Raw genomic sequence first — 20,142 nt, forward strand, 5'->3', positions numbered from 1 at the left:
TGGTTCGATTGTGCTGCAGATGTACTGCTTTTGTTTGTGAAATTTCATTTACATTTCAAAATGCCACGTCTGTTCTGACATTTCCTACAGAAATGTCACCGTTATGTGAATCATTGTATCTGTGATATTACTCTTAGAAACCATTTTTCTTTTCCATGAGCAAAAAAACCCCATCAATACTCAAATTTAAATTAGTGTTCTCACTCTAACAGATACATTTATTAGAAAATGGGAACATTAAACTATTAAAGCCTCCTACAGGTTCACAGTTATTTAACAAACTTAATTAACTGTACTAATACCAACACTGCATATCAAAGATTTATATGTAATATCTACATTTATGCAGCCTGATCGTGTGAAGCATAAAAGATCAAACTCGTCCTTTTGTGCTGTTCATCAGTTACTGTCAGTTAGTTCTTAACTATGCATTTTTACACAGATGCACATCCTGTAGAGCAGTGGTTCTCAAACGTTTTCGGTCATTCCCCACTTTGGACAAGGTGGAATTTTCAAGCCCCACCTGCCCCCATTGCCCCAACACAAAGCTAATGAAATACACCAAGCTTAACATTTTCAAGTAACATCATGTTGAATCTAAATTCTAACTCAATAACATCAAGACAAGATTTGGCAAGACAGGTGAGCAAGCATGCAAGCTTAAAATGTTTCGATTTATTGAAGTAACATCAAGTAACATCATGTTGTATCTAAATTCTAAGTACATCAAATAACTGCTCAAAAGTTCAAAAATAAAAAGGAAAAAAGTGTCATTTTGCAATCTGTTAAAAAAAGACAAGAAGAGCAAACAGGTGAACAAGTGAACATATGATTGTTATCCCTGCATTAGTGGCAGCAATGAGCCTGTTTTGCATTGCACATCTTTTCAAAGAGGGGTTGCAGGCTTGATACCGCCACTCTCAACTCATGCTCAACGTTCAGTTGGGATCTGTATTTTGTTTTCAGTGAAGCAACAGCTGAAGAGCCCATCTCACAGAGATATGATGTGGCAAAGGGAAGCAGAATGCACACAGCACTACAGCATAGAGAAATGTGTGCAAGCATGTTGTGAGTGACCAGCAGTCCAGTTTTAAATAAAAAAACATGTTCAAACAGCAAAGCTTTTGTTCAAAGAACAGGAAGTCTTATCACACGCTGTTTCCTGTGGAAAGTTTTCCACAAAAGAGAGTGGCTCTTACGACAGTAATTTGATTACATCAAATGTTTTATTATATCAATGATATGAATTAATAAATAAGGGATGTAGCCAACATTTTTCAATCAATAAACTACATTGATTTGATTCTGTAAAATCTCAGACACCACAGAACGTCCGTGACAAGGCTCTTACCCAGCTGTTCTTCCGTCCGGCGTAAATCTCCAAGTTGCGGCCATAGCTTGGATCTTCTAGCAGGCTGTCGTACTCAAACAGAAGCCTGGAGCTCTCACGCAGACGCTGGCACTGGTATTGATGGTACTGCTGGATGAGCTCCTTCACCAGCTGAAGTAAACACTCTGGGTTCCCTGCATCCCAGTGGACCAAGTGCTGCAACACACACCAGAGAGCAAGAGGAGTAAGACAAATTAGCAAAATTAGTAGATTACTGTAGAATAAGATAAACTAACTGCTCAGCAACTGCCTTTTTTTGGGCAGATCTAAAAATAAATCCACCAAAATGGCTTTAAGGACTAATCTAAAGGATATTGATGGAGCACAGTTCACTTCCAATGTATCATGCCAAATCTTGCAATTTTAAGGAATAATACTCTAATTCATACCAGTATATGAAGTCTTCTGTCTTTACCTTTCCACCATGTTTAAAAGGTTTTTGTAAACAAACAGCCAAACAGCACTGAAACAAATCTCTCACTTTGTGTATCAGAACAAGCAGAGAGGATAGGGCTGATAAGGAAGGAGTATTCAAATGTAACTGATGACTAACTGTAACTTCTGACCAGCAAACCAACATTTCCAGCATAACAAGAAATACAGTCATCAAACATGCAGCTGGAATCCAGTGGAAAATGGAGTTAGATGAAGAGTGTCTGAAGAGTTTCAAATAGCCCATCTAAACATAATAAATACAAGAAAATGTTGAAAACTAATTGAAAGCATTTGCATCAAAGGCTCAGAATAATAGTAGGATTTAGGAAGAATACTGCAATGGAACAAGTTTGTCAAAGGAAGACAAAAAAAAAGTAAGTCAAAAACCTGATACTGACCAACTAATTTCCATTAAAAGATCAGACGGAAAGGGTAGTGCTGAAGGATGTCCTGTGACCACACAGTGATTTCAACTGATATGGAAAAGTACCAAGTCTGACCTCCGCGATTTGCCACTTCGCTTTTCTAACTCCCAGTGCGACAATGTCTGATATTTATAGATACTTTGGAGAGTGTTTATTCTTTGAGTTCTAAGGTTTTACATATCAGGGAAATGATCTGGTCCATATCAGGTCTAAAACTAACATAAACATTACAGCGAGTCATTATTTATTTTACTAAGTCAAAATGCAGAAGTCTGTTACTGTTGCCACAGGAATTAAGAGGGTAAATAGCAGTCAGGAGCTGCTCATCAAATGCACTTGATTAACTGATCAGCAGTGAGTGTGAGCATCTCTATAAAAGCAGAAATTTAGTCAGCAAAGCTTAGGTTTGCAAAGCTGCATCTGAACTAAGCACAAGACTTCTGGAACAATGTCCTTTGGACAGACCAGAGCAAAGTGGAGATGTTTGGTCATAATGCACAGCAGCACGTTTGGAGGAAACCAAACACAGCATATCAGCACAAACACCTCATACCAGCTGTCAAGCACGGTGGTGGAGGGCTGATGATCTGGGCTTGTTCTGCAGCCACAGGACCTGGACCTGGGCACCTTGCAGTCATTCAGTCCACCATGAACTCCTCTTTATACCAAAGTATTCTAGAGTCAAATGTGAGGCCATCTGTCCCACAGCTAAAGCTGGGCTGAAACAGACTCATCAAAAGGACAATGATCCCAAACACAGCAGCAAATCTACAACAGAATGTCTGAAAAAGAAAAGAATCAAGGTGTTGCAATGGTCCAGTCAAAGTCCAGACCTCTGCCTGACTGAAATGCTGTGGTGGGACCTTAAGAGAGCTGTGCAGAAACCAATGCTGCAAACCTCAATGAGCTGAAGCAGCGTAAAAAGAAGAGTGGGCCAAAATTCCTCCGCAACCATGTGAGAGACTGATAACGTCACCATTACTTCAACTTATCGCTGCTAAAACTGCTTCAACAAGCTGCTTCAACAAGCTGTAGGATCATTAGGTGGACTTAGTTTTTCACACCATTCTGTCTCAGTTTTTGCTCAATAAATAATGACAGGGTGTAATGTATCATGTGTTGTTCCTCTGAGGTTGTTTTCACCTCATTTTAAGACCTGGTAATCTCTTTTCATTATGTCCTAATACATAAAATCTTAGACTTGAAAGAGGGTGTAATTTAATTTTACACGAGTGTACTAATTACAGTACAGCATCTGACCCGTGATTTATTATGTAACTGGAGTTTGGGAAGCTGAGGCACTTTTGTGTATTTTCTTCTGATGATAATCATATCTCTGTCAAGCTTTGCATGCATATATGATCCCCAGTTTAAACTGTCTCACTTTCAGTCATCAAGAACAGCACTTGACTCCTTTCACTGAGGACAAAAGCCACCATGCATTACAGGATTAAACTTAAACCATCTGTCTCATACGCGTGAGCAGAAGCAGCCAAACACGACAAACGGGTCTAGTTTGACCAAACATAAGGTTTTCCTCTCTTAAAGTGAACCAGCTCATTGATGCACAATGAAAATAATGTATATAAAGAATAATATGGTGTAAAAATAAACTGCAAAATTATGTTCTGGTCTAATAAGGACAAATGAATGGTTGAGACCTAATGCTGTGCGTGCTTATAATGCAGATGCACCACATGCAAATAAAGACCAAATCAAAGAAAAATAAAACTGTTTGATGAATTTGCAAACGGGGAAACTTTTTCTACTTTTATGAGAAGTGTGCCATGGGGAGGAGGGGGAGTAGTAACCTTGTAATGGGGGTGGTTCAGGTCTCCCTTAAGTCCTCAAAGTAAAACTGAATCCCCAACTCATTTTGAAAGTGAAATAGTGCTGACAGACCCAACCATGAAACCTGATGACATAACTGATAAAGTACATGTGTAAGTTATCTGCTCTCCTGTGGCAGTCTGGCAGAACCAAGTCTGTCCATTCAAAACTGAACAGACAATTAAAGTGCAGCCAGCATTGGAAAGATTGAGGTGCTGAAATTAAAATCAACACTCTAGATTAATTCATTAATGTGGCAGAAGCAGGGTGTCTTTGACTTGCAATAGCTTGTCTCCATGACTGTCTGTCTGGAAGCCAATATGAGCATAAGGAGAAAGCATCCATTGTTTCAGGAGGGGGTGGGGTGGAAAAGAGGTGGCAGTGGCACAGGAAGGCTAAACAGAGACAGTGACCTCATCGTCCTGATCCACCAGTGGTTACCAGCAATGCCGGGATTCCCGAAATGAGGGGGAGATGCAAACAAGGATGGGCATTGTCCAAAAGAGGCAGTCAGAGCCCTGGGGCATGAGTGAGCTGAAACTGAGGAGCGACTGAGCAAGTGCTGTGTCAGGACTGTGACAGAAAATATCAGTGAAACTCAGCTGAGGAGGACAAGAGCAGGCAAGGGGTGGGCTCAGAGGAGGAAGAAACAACACTGCACAGTTCAGGCAAGCAGGCCAAGTCAATATGAAAACTGGACCAACACCCTGCATGTTTGCTGTCACTGATGGGTAATAAAGAAAGTGCAACTGAACTTCTAAATGAAAATACAACTGCAGAGAGTAGGAGTACATCTTTATTGCTATATGCACGCACTGAAATACGTGTTTTTGAAGAATGAAAGCTGAGAAAAATCAAGGTAATAAGATGTGTGGGTGTGAGGACTGTAATGCAGGATGAACACTCCTCCTGTAATCAGAGCTGAGCTGTCCTCGAAGTCAGTGGTTAAACTCAGCTGCTCCAGTGGAGCAATACAGTGGCCAATGACAGGAGGTTTGAGCTCGAGTTGGGCGGCGCCCAGGTGAAGCCGATTATCTATACATGGAAAAGAAACAAAAGCTCCTAAAACTGTCTTCAGAAGACTGCGGTGCTAATCATTTGGTGCCAATGGAGCAAGAGATATTACGATATTTCACTGTCCTCTGTGAACCTGACGTCATGGCAACAGAAACACCTGAGAATCATCAAAATTGATGTGTTACCATTTTTTCATCAAAGTGGTTTCATGGGTTGTTCCAAGACCAGTTCTTGGTTGTTTCTATAAGCTAGCAAAAGCCAGAGAGCCACGTCATTAAGTCTCTGTTTCTTCCAATACAGTGCAGGGAGACACTTTATCTTCACAAATCACAGCAAAACGATGCTGTCACCAGTCCGGTTCATGAACCTTGAAAACAGGTTTATGCTGGCAAGGGTTTGAGTAAAGGCAGCTGAAATGCACTTCCTCTTTTAACTGCTGTATGTCCTTGTTCTGCTGTCAACCCAGCAGGCTCAATGCAAGCAGAAGGAAAAGAAAATGTTTGGAAAATGCTAAATAGGAAGCAAAATGTTGAGGTGAATCTAACTGAATCATGAGGCCAGCAAAAATTCACATCAAGTGGGAGCCATGGGTGCCTGTTCAAAATGTGGTCAGTACAGAATGAAACATTTCACTGCATATAAGCAAACATTCTGTATTCTAAACCATACAGTGGTTGTCAAGACATCTCTCCGTCTCATTGTTGCACTAGAGGGAAAGTCAAAGCAGCAGCAATAATCTGTTTGACCCACCGTCTGAGGATCCTGAAAGACTAAAATGTTATGGCCTTCCTTAAGAGGTTGAGATATCTTGAACAATGGAGTGACTGACAGTAACAAATTCCATCACTGCTCTAAAATTGAACAGCTAAAATGGCTAAAAAAGTCCCCATTAAGGCCAATAACAGGACACATCACTAGTTTTGCTCATGTTGAACTGAATGTTCTGACTCCGAGTTAACAAGGTAGCGCTTGAACGCTGAAGCGAACATTGGTCGAACATGGAGGCAAAGAGAATGAGAAGCACTGAGCCAAAAAGCTCTGTTCATGTGTTGCAGTGTGTGGCGCGGCTGTGTGCAGACATGTGAGTCTGTACAGACTCTTCACTGAATTGATTTTACACGCTCTGCTGAAGGCTGTGTGTGCCAAAACAAATCTATGTGTTGTTTTTTTGTTTTTTATTTTTTTCACGAGTAGGTTAAGCCCTGTGGAAAATGTACAGATTTGATACATGTAAAAACATAAAAGATGCTATAGTCCCAAACCGAGCAGTTTGAAAGCTGATATTTAACATCTGATGAAATGACGTGAAAAGAAAAAGTCAAACGCATGCCCTCTAGATCAGTCTGTTTGGAAGGAACATCTTTCTTAGGGCTTTAACCACAGGGGGTAAGTATCACAGGCCTCAACAATAGTCCCCGGTTCAATCTAGACCTTATAATCCAATTATTTTGTCACAACACATGGGCTAAACCGGTGTCAGATGATTTAAGCCTTACCTTGGCTGATGATAAAACCTGTCACTCCAACAAATAAACCACTGATACCTTCTATTTTTTGAAAAGAGTGCATATCAGTAAGGGCAATTTATAATCGTATTACCTTAAGATATTAGGATTTGATTCATTATCAATGTTAAAAACTGCATATCAAAAATATAGTGGATTAGCATTAGGATTTAGCATTTTGGGGTATACATTGAGCAGCTGAGTCGGAGTCATGAAAACAGTCACTGTGCCAACACAAGCAGAAATATTATAAAACACCACGCCTTTTAAAAAGAAAATGCTCCTTCTCTCTGCTTATTGATTAAATTGCACCTCTTCAAATTACAAAGACTAATACATTTTAGGTGAAATTAAGAAAAACAGTTTAAAGAAATTTAGAAAGTTTAGAGAAATTAAATAATTAGCAGACTTCATTTTGATAGCGTTCATGTTGCTAAGCAGTTCGATTCACCAAAGATCAGGAAATAAAGCCAAATAAGGCCTAGCTGCAATCACAGGGTTTACGTCTAAGTCGACTTTTACTGCTGTTTTGCACTTCTGGTTGGATGCTAACTGCATTTCGTTGTCTCAGTACCTGTACTTTGTGCAATGACAATAAAGTGAATCTAAATCTAAGTCTAAGTTGAACAAAAACAAACAAAAAAAAGATAGTCCGAAAGTCTAAAAAGAGGCAAGTTAAAGGCAAATGTAGGGAAAATGGTTTACAATGATGGCATAAATCATATAGCAAGTGTTGCTAAGTAGAGCTATGTCGTGGCTGAAGTAGACAAAGTTATAAATAACTGACCAGCATAATCATTTGTTGGTACAAAACACATTGGCATGTTTTGAGTTGGAGGATGGTTCTTTGTAATAAGAGTGTGGAGATCTGCTGCAACAACACAAACTAAATAATTACATGCATTAAATGACACTTGTCCAGTCCAAAGACATGTCAAGATCCAGTGGGGGACCCCCAGCTGCGTCTCCTCAAGTCAAGAAACCACACTGGAAAACGCAGACAGCTTCCAAGTGCCAACTCCGACGTTCAATCTACGCCGGCACAAGAGGACTTAACTTGTATTCTATTGTGTTTAGAATGACAAAATCTGATTTTGAAATCATTCATTTCTTTGTACATCCGGTTAACGGTTAAGATCACTTTGACACATGACAGAATTAATTCAATGTGCCAAACAGTCAGTGAGATTGATCTTTCTCCCCAACAGACCCAACATTCAACATGATGAACTAGCACAAAAAGGCGTTTACTGCGTCTACGAGAGCCGAAAAAGACAGAGAAGACAAGGGAGGCAAAAGGTCCACTGATGCTCGAGACAGTCAGTTTAGACTTAATCTACAAATTTGGTAGCCTTTTTTTTTTTTTTACAAATGAAGCAACTTTTTAAGACTAGCAGACTACAGTGCTATATTGCGACAGAAAGATATTTCTTCCTCGCAGTAGATATCCTTCTCCCTGCCCTTCCACTCTGTGCAATCAGGGAAATCAGCGAGCAGCCGCACCCACAAGGGAGCTAAGAAATGAGTGTTTGGGTAACATGTAAATACAGCCAAAATCCCATCACAGACTTTATCTAATGGGTGCGGAGATTTTTTCAGAGGATGTTACAATCTAATATCTAAAACTTTGAAAATGTTATATCCAAAGTGGAATTAAAAAAAAAAAAGTATTGAGAAGGGAAAACCTGTGATATACTCTTACAGAGAATGGCTGCCAGTAAAGTTACTGATATGAACTGTTCTTTAACCAAACTCAGAGCCATACATTTCAAATTAGTGAGTTACTACTCAAAATGATAGAATATGTCAACATATCTTTGGTTCCTTTAAGCTTCAGTAAGGATATATAATGCATATGCATTAAGGGCAGACCCAAACAAAACCAGCGTTTTCCCTTTAAGAACAAAATGTACACCTAAATTGGGCATCTTCACACTGAATAGACCCAAGTTGACAGAATTATGTCTTCCTGTGCCATCCGTCTGTATCATTTTCGATCCAATATTTATCTTAGTCCAATGAGAGAAAGACTGGCATCTGAAACTGCAAGATAATTATATAGGCCAAGAGAAGATATTTGTTTCTACGTCTTAAATGTGATTTTTATAGATGCTGGCAACCTGATCCAATGAATCGCTGTAGACTTGAAAGTGCGAGGCATTAAAAACTCCCAAGTATTAAATTAATCTCTGTTAGTCTCTAATTCAAGTGTGGGCTCACACCCTGTTTCGCCCCCGGAGAGTGCCAAGTGTAAGATCATGCTAAATTGCTCTTGTCATGTGTTTAAGACACTTGGCATTCTCAGCCCAGTGTTTTTCACTGTGATCTGTGCGGCTCCTGTCCAACACAGAACAACTTGTTGACAGAAATAGCACTTTCATGACTACTTTTCCTGGGGTTCTGACACCTCTTCAGCCCAGAATCAACCCACTGCGATGGGGTGAAAGAATGGGGGCCCATGTCGGCGCTCAATTTCACCCATCCATCAGCTGGTGTTTAGAAATTACCAGACTCCTTTCCATCAGCTATCTCTGGTGGCTAACAATAGTCTTCCCATTAAAAGCATTCCCAGACCTGTCAGTGAGCCCTGCCAATAATAAACTCCAATAAAAGCTGGAACGCATTATTCCCTAAAGCAGGAAGGAAGCAGGAGCAACAGTTGGTACACTATGCTCACATTGACATAATCTTGCTTTATAGGCCATGCGAGGGCCTTTGTTAGAGCAGTAACAGGGGACGAGCTGGAGCTGCAGATAGGAAGCGCTCACCAATGCTTGGCATTCAGGATTACCAGGGGGTAAACGTGAAGCTGGGAACGTTTGCTTTTCCGAGAACCATTAGAGTGGCTTCGCACTACTTGTTCACAGTGGGAGTTGTCCTGATATCTACAATGTCTCAGTGCAAGACTAAAACTTCTCTAATAATGTTGAATTAAGTTTCACACTTTCCCACCGTTTCCTACAAAGTCTATAAAAATGGTAACTTATAAAGATGGTATTTTTGCACAAGTGCAGTTTCTTAATTCATGAAGAATATTATGAATAATAACAATTAATTAAACATTTTGTTTCCAGATGTAATCCACAGAGATATCTCATGATTAAATATTCATTGTCTGCTGATGTGGCTTCTCAATGCATTATCAAAAGTTTTAGCATTTGACTATAGTACTACTGTAATACTATTTTAGAGTGGTGTTGAGCAATAGTTCTCCAGGTTTTCTGAAGGTCTTTTCAAGTTTTTCTTTAGACATTTGCTGCTTTTTAAATGTAAAATCTAAATCTAAAATGAGGCCACAATATGGCTGTGGTATTTGGTTTTGCAACCCAATCCAGGATGCTAATGTCAACAGAGAGCCATCAAAACGCAACTCGAGATAAACAGTTGGTGGTGCAGCTGCAGACGGGGCACAACAAGATGACAGTATTTAAACTGCACCACTCAAACTTCAAACAATGGTAAAAAAAACAACAACATGAAAATACATACGGTATATATTTTAAGCCAATCATGGCTCATTTCTGTATATAAAGGTGAGTGGAAACTAATAAATTCAAGCGGGTTACTGGGGCAAAAGACAGACAGCTGGATCGTCACTCACACCGTTTTAAGCCAAACTTGCATGATTACAAATGAAGGTTACATCCAGTATTGTAATTCTGCAGTCAGTTTGCACTACAAGTTCACCTTTCAACTTCCACAATTAATTTGACACAAATGTAGCAAACTGTGACAACTGAAAGCTGTGTAGTGGAGAGATCAGACCCACACAGCAGTAAACACAAGGCCTTGAATTTGCAGCATGCCTCTCCTCTCTCCAGCAGAGTACTGCAGGCTGGACATGTGAGAACATGTTGAGGTCATGTGCATGAAGACCCATAGAGGTTAAACCTGGTCTCGGGCAGAAGAACATACAGTCTGAACAACATGCAAAATGCTGGGGAACTCCCAAAATGTTAAGTGCTTGCACGCATCACTGGGCAAGTCTAGACCAGAGAAATGATACATTACACACAAAGAGAGGGGACGAAGGGGCAGACAAATGGTAGTATTGCTAGAGTAAAAGGACAGAGGTGCAATTAGAGAGAACTGTCCTTATGTCCTGCACACTTACTCCTATCTCCTGGGGGGGTTAAATAAGGTAAAGGCTGCAGATTGTGTTAATAAAACACTATCTTTTCCACTTCCAATGTCTTCTATGCATCAAATACAGCAGGACAGATGATAACTAGGAAATGATGCACCAGCAGTTACAGATCTTGACAGTGTTGTTATGTCTGGAAACATGAGTGGGACATTCTGTCCCACAGTGGGTTGCCTGGCTTCATCTGATGTCCCTGTCGTCACTGTGAGTGAGCTGGAGCTGGAGAGCTGTTTATATGAATAACTGTCAGTGAGCTGCAATCCACATGATTTAAAGTGACTGGGTAAGAACACAGAAAACCTGCATGGTCCTTTTCTGGCTTCACATGTTGCAATGTTAGCACTGAAACACCTATAACTCATCGCACATGTGGGTGTGTTTGGTAAGCATGTACAACACATTATGGTAGGTTATGGATAGCAGAGATTTCAAGATTACAGAACAGTGCACCATAATCATAAATTGACCACAACATTTTTCAAAGAAGAGCAAAAACAAGCAAAAAGGCATCAGCATTATCACACTGAGACCTGCTGCATCATGTGTACTGTGCAGATATTCTACCTCAAATGCTTACACAATCAGATTCATTCGCTTATTTAAATACATTTCATGCTATCTCTTAGGAATACTACATTAACTGTCGTCACTTACTGCAAGTAGCCATATGATGCAACATCATCTGCGTAATGCATTGGAAGTAGTATTGCTATCCGCCTTCCCTCCCTTCCTGCCTCTGCGTTTGTCATTTCCTCCCCTCAGGTCATTTTTCCCAGCAAGCTGTGGGCAGATTTACTCTTTTGTATTCCTGTCACTAAGTTTGGTGAATACATGTCCTTCCAAAGTAACTCCTCTTCCCCAGGCTATGGTTTACTGGCTGAAGTCGGGTATGTTGTCACTGATAATTGGCAGGCTGGGACAACTTCTAACAAAATTTTGATGAGAAATTGGTGAGGAGTCTTAATTCATCATACATTTTCTTGGTAACAGCATGATGTAAGAAAAAACAAACAAACCAAAAAAACAACAACAACTTACAACCGAACTAGATCAGGCCTGTGTTACAACAAGCATAAAGCGGCGCTCCGTGTGCTAGAGCACATTTACACTCCCAAGTCTCCAACAAAACAAGTTCTGCCGACACATGTGAGCACATCAAAACTTGAAGTTCAGTGGTGGTCATAATCAAAGTGGACAATATATTAGGACTGTTCAGTTCAAAAGCACAACCAGCACCACAAAGCATCAGCAACCTGCAGGTCTGTTTCAATAAGTGGTGAGCATTACAGCCTTCAAAGCAGGAAGCATCAGTCCCAGTGCTTTTTTTTTGTTTGAACACCCAACGTCTTTCCCCCCCACTGGCCACCGGTAGTTTTTTTTTTTTTTTTTTTTAAACTTGTAACACCAGTAACTGATAAACAATTTAACCGTCTGTTCTTTTTTCAGCTAACCAATGCGACCTGCATGCCTTGCTGTTTTAAACTGGCTCTAACCCATCAGGTTTCCACTTCTGAGCAGCATCAATTAACCCATTCAGAACTGATGTTTCTTTTAAAAAGAAAAGAAATAAGCCTAAAATGACGGCACGTTCTTCAGTATTGAGCGTTGTACAGTTTCACTGTATATACGCCATATCTTGATGGCCATAATGTTGGCATGAAGGCTGACATGAGTGACCTGCTCTAAACAAGCTTCACACAATGAGTTATAAAGCATTCTGAGGTGGGGAGCAGCCCTGGAGGCCAATTAGCCACAGTCTGGATCCTGTTTAGCCTTCGTTGGCTGGTTCCACTCAACCACTGCACCCTTGCAACAGTGAACCTTCAATAAATCTGAGACAAACTCTGCTCATATTCCATGGCTCATGGAAATATTCTGCAGTAAAGGGTTTATTTGTGGGACATGTGGCCTCTCATCATCCTGCTGGTGTATTCAGGTCTCCTTTATCCCTCTTTCAGTGTGGTTTGAATGTTGAAAGGACTTCTCGATAATCACAGAGGTTCGAGGAGTTATTTGTTGTTGCTGCCTCAGGACTTTGAGTTACTATACTGCGACAGCGACACAAGTTTTGGGAGGTCCCTTAGTGCTTTTTTTCTTCAAAGTGGGAGAAAAATAATCATGTGGAAACTGCTCACAGTTCGTTATAATTACATCACTGACATATCTACAATTACAGTTTCATTATTCAAGTGTGTTCAGTATTCAAATGATGCTGAAATGAGTCTACACTAATACAGTTTCTACTTCATGGCTAACTGCCGGAAATTCACACCATAAAGCTTTTATCATCCAAACTGAACAGCTCTGAGGTTCCACTTTGCACAGTGAGCAGTATAAGAAATGGAAGAGGAAATGGGACTTTCAGTGAGACTCAAACAGTGAAAGTTCATTGTTTGACTGCTCTTATTATACAACAGTTTGTCTGTTTCTCTATTCAGCTATCAAGCAAGTCTTACCGCATGTTGGTAAATTAGATGATTAGAGTGATCTAGTTGCCCCGTGTGTGGTCAAAAAGTGGCGGTATGGGCCGTTATGAACCAGAAACAAAAAAACTTAAGGCAAAAGTCAAAGAAAATCAAAACCAATGATCAGAAAGATAAAAACAGAGCGAGAGCTTCAGGAATTTGTTTCAGCAATCGTTATTTTTCGTCCAGGTCAACACATATTGAATTAGTTTACTCTCTGGAAGTAGAAACATCCGATAATTTCTGTAATCTGTTATATAAGAAAAAAAGTATCTTAGATCAGAATTTGTTTGCAAAATCTGTCTCCATCGCCCTTTAAGTAGGATAAACTATAATTAACTCTTTTATCTAAAGGACAAAAACCAAGTCAAGGAAGCACTCTCTTTTTTCTTTCCAGACTGCGCACTGCCATCTGTGCGTTGTGACATCACAATATACTCTCTCATCTCTTATGTTTACATGGTATCAGGAGACTTTGCTAACAGCACGTTCTGCAAAGGCCCCCCGACACAAACTGCAACACGGAACCAGCCGCCACTGTCGCCATCTTTTGGACAAGACCCGATCAACCTGCTGCTTCATAGAACAACTCTAAAAATTAAGTGGCCGTTGCTGCCAAATACATGTGAATTTTCTTTGTCGTCTTTGATTGAGCTGCTTCGCCAGCACAAGAGGAGGAGACGACTGTCATGTGATCGTCTGTCAGTGCTGACAAATTGCTGCACATTGAACTATTTAAGCGGATGAGGGAAGATCAAAGGCTTTGGGTTGTCAATACCAGCGCTTCAGAAAAACAGTAAGGCAAGTACATCCCACTTATACACTGTGTACATGGAGTTATCTGTCACTGTGCAACTCGTGTTGCTCTGGTTGTGTTTTCAGATTCCTTTTGAAGGGAGATTTTCTTCTTTTCCTTTTGGAAAATGATGCTGTGTGGATGTGATTGGAAAATCATGGAAAACATAAGACTGTTTAAGGACTTTTACTTCTGTTTTAACAGGGATGCTCATGCTCAAAACCTGGTTTAGCTTGAAGCCTAATTTGTAGAAACAAGCAATTTCAAACCCTGATACCATATTAAACCCAACTGTCCTGACCATCCACTGTGTGTCACGTGCACCGTGTTTCATCTCGTCTTTTTCTTTGTAACAACGATACATTTCTCTGTCTAAACAGAAACATGGATAACAAACCTTGTGAAGGCCTGGTGACAGCAGGGAAAAACACAAGCCTAAACAGAGAAGCTAATGATACCCTTGGCTGCCTGTAAACAAGAGCAATATGTTGCTGAGACATCAAGAATTCCACCAGTCACTGACAGAGGACCTAAAATTAGCCTAATGTTTATCCCCACTGGATAACAAAGGAAAGAAACATACAGTTTGTGAGTTTGACTTCTTCTGAATTAGGGGTCATCCAGAGTCAGTGGCACACTAAAAAGTTTTACTCATCATTAAGTGACAGATTCTTATCATGTCTTCCAAATAATTTAATGTTTTGTTGCACTAGTCTATAATTATTCTTGTGCAGACAAATGGTCGACTTGTTTTGAGACTACTCTAGACTCACAGCCAGTGCTGTTTGTGAAAATTCCCAGGAGATGTGGGAGGAAATTTAAGAAACTGCTTGGAATTCAGGGGTTTTTAATAGTGAGAGGGGGAATGTCCTTCCTGAAAATCTACAGGAAAAAGGAGGGACAAGTGGGAGAGAAGGATCTCAGGCAGAGAGGCAAACAGAGAGATTATGAAAGCACGGAGTGCAAAACACAGCGAGAAAATAAGTGAGAAAATAAACAAGCGATGGGCTGCCGAGCACTGGCTCAGCAGAGGTACTTCCCCTTATGTGCACAGCTGGATTTATGAGACGGTGAGCAATTCTCCCCTCTCTTCTCCCAGACTCTGACACAAGCAGGGGAATTTAGCTTCACCATGCTAGTCTGCTTCAAAAATAGCTCTGGACATCTGGGTAGAGGCTGAACGACGACGGCTACAAAGTACTGAGCAGCCTGCAAATTTCAACCTACATTTATAAACCTAAAATGCTCCCACTAAGAGACGTCGATTTCATTATCAGCACTGACCAAGGTCAACAATTAATGATAGCTCGCTTGTGGTGACGATGCAGTTTCAGGTCACACTCCGACCGGAATGCTTTTTCTTCAGGTGGAAAAACAAAGCACATTTGTGGAAGCCAGTGGAAGATTTTGATTAAAAAGAAGCCGTTTTTTTTTTTTTTTTTTGTACAAAAGGTCACACATACTGCAGTTGCACTGGCTACAGTGGAAGTAATGAGGATTTTCCACTGGTCTTCAATTGCCCGTTTTAGCCATACCACGCGAAAGCGTCTCATTTCCATCAATGTGACGACAACTGCACATGCCTGTGTCCCGTCTGAATGAGCACCCTGTTGTCCTTCTGCTGCGGTGGCAGTTTTAGCAGATCTTACTGGATCCAAAATTGACATTTACATTCTCAGCACAAAACTGAACTGTGACGGTCAAAAACATTCCAACTCCATGACTTTCTTTGTCATGATTTGTGTTATTTTACAAAATCTGAGCCAAACGAACAGGAAAAACTGCTGCAGTTATAACAGCTGATCAGGGAAGGTGAAGATAAAGCTCATAACAACACTCATCACTTTAAGTGCTATAAAAACCTCAAGAGTAAGAAGTCAATAGCTGGGTTTTCATTCATTAGCAACAAAAACAAACCATGTTTGAGGTGAATAAACTACCCTGTCAATAACAGGCTGGTAGCACATACGATGTTGCCAGTGGAAGATGCACAACAAACAAGTTTTTCTTCAGGAATTCCTTTAATTTCTGGGAATATCTGGGATGGTATATTACATCTGGGAAGCTGCTGGTGAGTAAATGGGTTTATCGATTGTTGGCTCAGACCACAAACGGCTGGTGAGTCGTGTCACCCTAATCATTGTCAGATCAAACTGGATTTGTAGTGTTATTTTCATTCCCCCTGTTGCGTCTACTTCGAAGAAGGCAAAAAACACCTCAAGTGAGATAAAAATTTCCTGCACATTTTGCCAGTTTCCAACCACACTTTCATATGAATGTCTTCTCCATGTGATTCAAAACTCACAAGAGCTAATCAGAGCTCTTTGTAACCTCCATTTAATCAATAAATGTATATTAAAGTGATTTTTGCAGCTGCTCTCATCCACCCCAGTGTGCTTGACTAACTTATATGAATTATTATGGCAACACGATGTGTGGACATAAGAAAACTTGAATGAATGGTAACTATCGTGCGCACACTGTGGCACATCATGGGCATATTTGACATATAACAGGTCGATGAAGCCATTCATGTTACATATCTCATGTATGAAAAAGACTAAAATGTGATGACATTGCAGCCTTATTGGCCCTCACTCTGATTCTGTGGTCTCATGTCAACAGTTCTGCCTACTTCTGCATCTCACTGACACCCCCACTGCAGCACCCCAGGCTGTCTGTCGTAAGGCTGCTGCCACTAAAACAAAGGTCCCGTCCATATTTGGTATAAACATGATCTAATCACAGATTAACGACACTACCACAGGGGTATTGAGGACACATTGAGATCAATTGTTCGGGCCATATTTGGAGGTGATCTTGGCACATTTATCTACATTTGTTTAGTCAGGGACCACTCGCACAACTGACCTGCACTGCTAATATGCAAGTATGTATTTGTTCACATTATGGTGAAATCCTTGTATCACGAATGTTCACATTCAGCTTCAGGCTGATGTGAAATTAATCAACAGCAAGCTGTGGAGATATATATTAAGCAAACTAAAGGTTTTACTGAACTGAAAGAAAATGTCAGGATAATATCAAATCAGTGGAAAATCAGGAGTGTTTTACTTCTCTTGTATTGTGTTGTGTTGGTTAAAAAAAACTAAGCTTATTGAAATGCTTTTAAATAATTCAGCTTCAAATGTGACTCAGGAGAATCTGAAATGTGTTAAAGTGTGTATTATGATATTTGTGATATTTGTGTGCAGAGATGGGCGCAATCAGTACGCACATTCCTGATATGAACATGAATTTGAGCTGTACTTTTACTCTTTACCTTGTGATCATCACCATGAAAAAAGGCAGTTATTGCTGCTATGGTAACCCCTCCCAAACTGCCAACATCTTGTATTCATTTCTTAATATTCATCAAAAACAAAGCAGCAAAGCTGTGATACTGCAGAGACGGTAAAGCTTTAAAAAGACATGTTTTGCTCAGTTTGTGCAGTGGAGACATTGTTTTGACATGCTCCTCTGGTTAATGTCGAGAAAAGTAGCCATTTTCTATATGAAATTAAAATACTCAAAACTGGAGATGGTTTCTTGGAAATTGCCTTTAACAGAAAGGTGATAATGTTCATAATAAAATAATAAATTATGACAAAGTGAAGGTCAAACAAATTGTGATGAATTTCAAGTTAAACTTCTTTAACTTCTTTATCCATTAACAGGACCCTCAAACGCAATTAAATTCAATCAAATGTGCAGTTAAGTGCAAATAATAATGATAATTATCTACCGCTTTTCTTACAAGACACATAACTGCCTGTTTTTTGCGTTTTTTCTATTCAGACTAGCTCTCTAGTGAATCCCAGTTTCGCAAAAATGATGGAACTTGCAGATAAAACAGGTCTAAACAAAGTCTAAGGAATAAAAACAAAACAAGCAACACAGAAGTACAGCAACAATGGTGGATACCTGAACACCCACACACCTGCATAGCTGTGCTTTTTGTGTGCATTCCCTGTAAAAGACTTTACCATGTTTTTTGTCTGCATTTTGTCTGCAATACATCAGGATTTCATAATCTTTCTGAATACTCACAGGTAGCTCTGAGGGTTCGGGGAGAAACTCTGCATCTTCACCAAAAATAAAATCTGGAGGCAGTTCTGGGTACTGTGCATTGAAGATAATATCCCCTAAGAAAACAGAAGAATGATCAGTATCTGATGGATGAATGATGCATTTCTGTAAAAGTTTAACAGGTTCAATCGTCTAATAGAAATCTGTTTGACAAATAAAAACCTTTCAGCATATTTCTTGGCATTAGTACACAAACCTGCTTTGAATATAGCACAAACAAGTGGTTGGAACAATCTGACTTCATCTTAACCTCAGAGGGCTGAATCTGATGTGTGCCTACTCGTCAAGGCAGCTGTGTCCTTCAGCACCTGCACTAAATGCACAATGTGCACTTAAGCTCTGGGGGCTATTATTAAAAACATCTTAAGTAATAAGCAAACTTCATATTCAACACTAAACTCTTGGCAAACAGGTTTGTCCTGTAACGATAATTGCTTTGGTTCTGCATTTCTAATATTGTTACATGTTTGAGTCCAGAATTACCAGGATTTCATCAATCATTACTTACAAAATGATCTGATATTCCTCTAAACTCACGTTTACAGCCTGACAAAACTGATAAACACATGGTTGTACTCTTTGTGACTTTATTGAACACACAGGGAGTAATCAGTCACAGTTCAGTTCACTCTGAGCTAACAGAGTAAAGTAACCCAGCTGAGAATATGTGACTGGCGGTGGGAGTTGTAAAAGTGCCGCTCCCTACACAAATAAAAGCCACGCAAAGTCTGTTGACAAAGTGTCAAATCTTCAAAGAAAGACTGGTTGGTGAGAACCACGTCTCTATCTCAACAACTTTGACACAGCATTTGTAGAAGAATTATGGTGAAACACAAAGCTGGAAAATTGTTTCTGAACACCTGAGTGATCAACCATCTACATGTGGAGGGAATCGAAGGCTCCTGCTACTCTCAAAAAGAGAAGATGTCCTGCTAACCCAAAAATCACCTGCAGAAAAAAAAAGCTAAAATGAGCCAAGCGTGATGCCGTTTGGTGACTAAAACGAGTGCATACATGCAGATTTCTTCAATGCAATAAAGCAGCATGGCCACCTTCACTGCACAAGTACCACGCATCGTTCCCAGTGACACCCCAGCGGACTGCTGTGACAGGAAGGAGCAGCATCCGACTACACTAAAGGCCGAGGTGGACCATTATTTCTGATGACAACAGCTTTGAGAAAAATCCTTTATCCTCTTTGATCTGACAGCAGGAATCTGAGTAACAAAGAATGAACTGCCAGCCAATGTGAAGACTGATACAATGGATCAATCGCGCTTCGGTTAATAGGCATTTTCAGCCCACGGGAACCAGAAATAACTAATGAAGGGTAGTTTCCTCTCACTTTTATATCTGCATCGCAGAGAAACCGGAGAATAAGAACGTTGTCCTGTGGGGAGATCCTCAGCCTCAACGACATAAATGCCTGATCAAAATCTGCCTCATCTGCATCAACCTGTGGAAGAGGCACATTCTGACTTGTTTCATGGGTTCAGACCAGACACATTCAGTAAAAAAAACAAAAAAAAACCTCAGCACGTCCACCCACATGTTATGCTTACGTCACTGCTAACTGTAGCTGAAGGAGATGAAAACCTGTATTAATACAGGACTGAATGATAAATACAGCCTTTCCCATTGAAGACAAAACACAGATATTAAAGGATCTTTTGTCCGTCAGACTCAGTCTTAATTAACAATTATTCAGGAGAATAAAGGCACCAAGTCCCAAGACCACAAGCCCTTCTCAACTGTGAATCATTATGAAGGGAGTATTAGGGTTTGGGTCTACCTCAGAACCTTGATGCAACACAGTCATTGAGCAAAAGATTCATCTAAGAATGTTTTTAGGAAAATGAACAGAGGAATTTAACGTGAGAATATGTGATGCAACATATTTAAAACAAAAAAGAAAAATAAATCTCATGTTGTAGAGTTTTTTTTTAATGCAGTTTCATGACATGAGGGCTGTCTGCTCATGACGTCCCAAAAATATTGATGAACAAACAGTTCCGTAGGAGGAATGGGTCCAAAATTCCTCTGTAT

The 20,142-nt window shown here is 40.1% G+C and overlaps 1 protein-coding gene across 2 annotated transcripts in view; it reads right to left on the bottom strand.

Annotated features, from left to right (window-relative positions):
* The window catches only part of babam2 (BRISC and BRCA1 A complex member 2), an 84,061-nt gene that overhangs the window by 54,852 nt on the left and 9,067 nt on the right, over nt 1–20,142 (bottom strand). For both annotated transcript variants that reach the window (XM_072365710.1, XM_072365711.1), the window contains exons 4-5: nt 18,058–18,152; nt 1,352–1,546 (exon numbers count right to left, since the gene is read on the bottom strand). In XM_072365710.1, coding sequence (XP_072221811.1) covers nt 1,352–1,546; nt 18,058–18,152 — 290 coding nt within the window. The remainder of the gene's footprint in view (nt 1–1,351; nt 1,547–18,057; nt 18,153–20,142) is intronic.

The sequence above is a fragment of the Leuresthes tenuis genome, unplaced genomic scaffold, assembly GCF_036924035.1.
Source record: "Leuresthes tenuis unplaced genomic scaffold, fLeuTen1.0.hap1 SCAF_15, whole genome shotgun sequence".
NCBI classification, from domain to species: Eukaryota; Metazoa; Chordata; class Actinopteri; order Atheriniformes; family Atherinopsidae; genus Leuresthes; species Leuresthes tenuis.